Source organism: Hyposmocoma kahamanoa, unplaced genomic scaffold (genome assembly GCF_003589595.1).
Source record: "Hyposmocoma kahamanoa isolate Upper Pololo Valley unplaced genomic scaffold, ASM358959v1 237, whole genome shotgun sequence".
NCBI classification, from domain to species: Eukaryota; Metazoa; Arthropoda; class Insecta; order Lepidoptera; family Cosmopterigidae; genus Hyposmocoma; species Hyposmocoma kahamanoa.
Genome location: NW_020653754.1, coordinates 198,519 through 203,072, shown reverse-complemented (window position 1 = coordinate 203,072; position 4,554 = coordinate 198,519). Strand labels below are relative to the sequence as shown.

At 37.9% G+C, this 4,554-nt stretch overlaps 1 protein-coding gene across 1 annotated transcript; it reads left to right on the top strand.

The window, feature by feature from the left end:
- Positions 1 to 630: 630 nt before the first annotated feature.
- On the top strand, positions 631 to 3,123 carry LOC113228698 (alpha-N-acetylglucosaminidase-like). Its single transcript, XM_026462055.1, has one exon. The coding sequence runs from the start codon at positions 684 to 686 to the stop codon at positions 3,033 to 3,035; it is 2,352 nt and encodes a 783-aa protein (XP_026317840.1). The 5' UTR covers positions 631 to 683; the 3' UTR covers positions 3,036 to 3,123.
- Positions 3,124 to 4,554: the final 1,431 nt, after the last annotated feature.

The window sequence follows — 4,554 nt, the reverse complement described above, 5'->3', positions numbered from 1 at the left end:
CTTGTAAATATTTATCAATACTTTTTTATGACCTAATAAAGCAATTGAATAAAGTGAACTTATAATTTGACTTAGAAATTTTGAAACTATTGTAAATTATACAAGAATAGACAATTATTCAATTTCAAGAGTTTATCAACAATTGACCGTGTCATGTTACTGACAAGGCGAATGATGCACTTATCGATTTTTTTCGGAATGCCTAACTTAATAATGAAAATCAATTAAATTTTTTTATTATCTTCCAATTATTTGTGAATAATTAATTTTTTACACCAATAAATGAAACCCGGCCGACCGGATCGAAGGAATTTTTTCTGAGTGTTTTTTCTGAGTGGTCGATCTTTGTATTAATAATTATAACAATAAATGAAAGTTTTGTACATTTCACAACCTATTAGTATAGGTACTAAATAAATTGGAGCAGCAGACCGCGTGAAACTGCAGCCTACGACAACACTACAACTAACATTGCGATTATTAAAAAATAGATTACGTTGGTTTGACGCTGCCTCACAATATCAAATTTAGAATATTGTCAGTAACATGATAAACATAATACCAGCTGATATGCTTTCATACAATTCTTTATCATTGTAAGGCGAGCGCGGTCAACGGTCAGTCCATTAAGTCTTCAATTTATCAATGATCTCGCTCGTACAACACTCAGTAACGCTCTCACCATGAAGCGAATCGCACTATTTCTTGCACTGGGATTTATTTTAATCAAGGCACAAAACTTAGAATATTTAGACCCTGTAAAACTGCAGACCAGAACAACACCACAAATACAACAAGAAGCTGCGTTGGAAACTATCGGAAAATTTACAAATAATAAAGATTTTGTGACAGTGGAAGTGATTCCTACATTATTCAAGGGAAGTAAAGATGCTTTCACGCTAAAAACGACTCAAGACCAACTACATATACGTGCAAGTTCCGGTCTAGCTGCTGTTTGGGGATTTCATCATTTTTTAAAGAAATACACTAACAGCCATGTAGGATGGCAAGTAACGAACATTAATATACCTACTCCACTACCTGAAGTTGAAGATTTGGTTATTTCAAATGACAGATTTAGATATTACCAGAATGTATGCACTGCGTCTTATAGTTTTGTTTGGTGGAACATTGATCAATGGATGGAGCATTTAAGATGGATGGCCTTGAACGGTATCAATTTGGCATTAGCTCCTGTAGCTCAGGAAGCGACTTGGGCGAAAATTTATCGTCAGCTCGGTATGACTGAAGACGAAATCAATCAACACTTCACTGGACCAGCATTTCTCTCATGGCTCAGAATGGGCAATTTCCATGGATGGGGAGGACCTCTGTTAAAATCTTGGCACGATAACCAGAAATATATTCAGGATTCTGTTATAGACTACATGTACAAACTTGGTATGATTCCTGTATTTCCAGCTTTCAATGGACACGTTCCACGGGCATTCGCTCGCATTTATCCCAATGTAACCTTCTATACAGTTGAACCTTGGAGCAAATTTAACAGTGATTACTGCTGTGGTCTTTTTGTGAATCCAACTGACCCTCTCTTTAAAAGATTAGGGAAAATGTTCTTGGCTGAAACAACAGCATTGCTACCCAGTCACATATATCACTCTGATCCTTTTAATGAAATAAGGGTTCAACCATGGTCGACGTCATTAGTAGAAAACACAGCAAAAGCAATTTTTTCTACAATGCTAGAATTTGATGCAAATGCGGTGTGGCTTTTACAAAACTGGATGTTTGTTTATGATTCTATTGCGTGGTCTTTGAAGAGGGTAAAAACTTTCCTTACAACTGTGCCAAATGGTCGATTACTAGTCTTGGACTTGCAGTCTGAACAATGGCCACAATATGATCTTTATCAGATGTACTACAATCAACCTTTCATATGGTGCATGTTGCATAACTTTGGAGGAACATTAGGAATGTTCGGTAACACACAAACTATTAACAATGATGTTTATGAAGTGAGATCACGAATGAACAGCACCATGATTGGCATAGGCCTTACACCAGAAGGCATAAATCAAAATTATGTAGTCTATGACTTGATGCTAGAGTCTGCTTGGCGGAAACAACCAGTACCTGATATGGAGGAATGGGTGGCCAAATATGCCGAAAGAAGATATGGTTGCAATGCTACATTTACAGCCTGGAAGTACTTACTTCGAAGTGTCTACAGCTTCAACGGCCTAAACCGCATGCGTGGTAAATATGTAGTTACAAGAAGACCTAGTTTTAAAATACATCCATGGGCTTGGTATAAGAGTAAAGATTTATTCAAAGCATTTGAGGAGTTTGTTTATGTTACGGATAACAATTGCTTGAATAGTGCAGGCTACGTTCATGATTTGGTAGACCTAACGAGACAAGCGCTACAGTACCGGGCTGAACAAATCTATACGAACTTAGTGCTTGACAGACTGTCAAATACTTGGGTCTTCAACGCAACTATAAACCAATTTCTAGACGCAATGTTTGATATGGAGAGAATATTGACAGCAAACGAACACTTCACTGCTGGCGGCTGGTTGGATGGAGCAAAGCGTTTGGCTAATAACGACGACGAGACATATTTATATCAATTGAATTCTAGAAATCAAATAACCCTCTGGGGTCCGAATGGAGAAATTTCTGATTATGCTTGCAAACAGTGGGCTGAATTATTCCATTATTATTACATTCCAAGATGGTCCATGTTTCTTAATGCTGCACTTGTTGCAAAAACGCGGAACGAAATTTTTGACGAGAAAAGAACGCAGAATATAATAAAAGCCACTGTAGAAAAGCAGTTCCAATTTGTTAACATTGATTCTTTGCCGAATTACGGTGATGCAAAGACATTGGCAGTTTCTTTGTTTCAGAAATGGTCTAATATTCCAGGTCTAGATGATCTACCCTTTAATATCATAACATCAGATTCTCCGAAAAGGACTACCTTGTCTGATGTTTCTGATGATGATGATAGAGAGATAATTGATACACCTACAGTCACATTACTGCATTCGACAACTCCTTTAGTTTAGAATTAAGTATCCTGTTGCATGATTTATTATAGTATATAATGTAAATAGAGACTGAATTCAATGTACTAATGTAATAAAATTATATCTTCCTGTATTTCATTTTTATTTTTAAATCATGTATTTTAGAAAAAGTTGGCTATTCTCCTTTTTATTTTATAATACCAAGTGACGGGACGAACAAGTTGCACGCCTGGTTGTTAGCAACACGCCTATCCATAACAGTTGCAATGCCACTCAGAACTTTATACGCAAAGATCTTATGGGTACTGCCACTGCACCCGTCACCCTGAGACATAAGTTGACAAGTCTCGTGTGCCTGTTATTTCACAAGCACCCTTACCCTTCTAAACCGGAACGCATTCAAGCTCACAGTATTTACCTGGACGAACTCTTTCACAAGGAGTTTTACTGATCTTAAAAATATTACTTACAAATCGTACATGAGAGACGTATAGTCACAGCACGCTAAGCTTTCTTTAAACAAGATTGTTATTTAATTCTACTTATTAGAACGATCGAAAGTTTTGAAAGTATATATCGAATGAAAATAAAATCGAATCGCTTCATTTGCAAGGGACATTGTGATCGAGGAGTAATAATAATAATCGATCGCAGTCGAGGGTATTTCTTGTGGACGTTACCATCCCGCATGACGAGGGTCTCGTGGAAGCCGAAACAGAGAAACGCCGGAAGTATCTCGACCTGGCGCACGATATCATGTGGGATGTGGCCTCCACTGAAATAATCCCAATTGTTATGTCCGCAAATGGGTTAATTCCAGGAGCCTTTGTAACAGCTTGTGGCGGTTGGATTTCTGTGGCGTGTCGCTTCCAGCCTCTAATGCAGAAGGCGATCCTGCTCGATACGGCACGTATTGTTCGCCGGTTCTTAAACCTGTGTCCCTGACCCTCGCCGACTGTGCCATTGTCGGGAAATACCGCCTCTCCCATTTAAAAGTTCAAAATTAATATTTTAGACCTTGGGAGAGGCGAGAGTCTAAAATAGATATAATAATAATAATAACACACACGCTCAACTTAGCCCCGCACTAGGGTAACCCCGTGTCGCGGGTGCCATGACCACACATGAAGACAACCACAAATTACACCCAGACTCTCGAGAGAAATAAATGTAGGCCATACGAATATTTCTCCCGGCCCGAGAATCACATTCGGGACCTCTGCGTGGCAGTCCGGCATGGTAACCGTTCGGCCACTAAGGCAGTTAGTAATAGTAGAGTAAGTACAACGTACAAATTGACGTCGAAGTCACATGATTAAATTAAATTATAAATATTTCATATGTTCTCAAATTAGGTAACTGAGATCATTCTGTATAGTAATAATCATGAAAACATAAAAATTGAGCCATTCTTGATATAAAAAAAGACCTCAAAAATTGTGAAATTACATCTATTTGCCAAGTCAAAGTCAAAGTGAAAGATTATTTATTCCATAGGTAAAATAAATTTATGACCTCCCTGAGAAGAACGAGCAAGAAACTCTAGGGATTGCTCTTT

What these genes read in the sequence shown, in the direction of transcription:
- LOC113228698 (XM_026462055.1), top strand. Translation starts at nt 684, where the DNA reads ATGAAGCGAATCGCACTATTTCTTGCACTGGGATTTATTTTAATCAAG.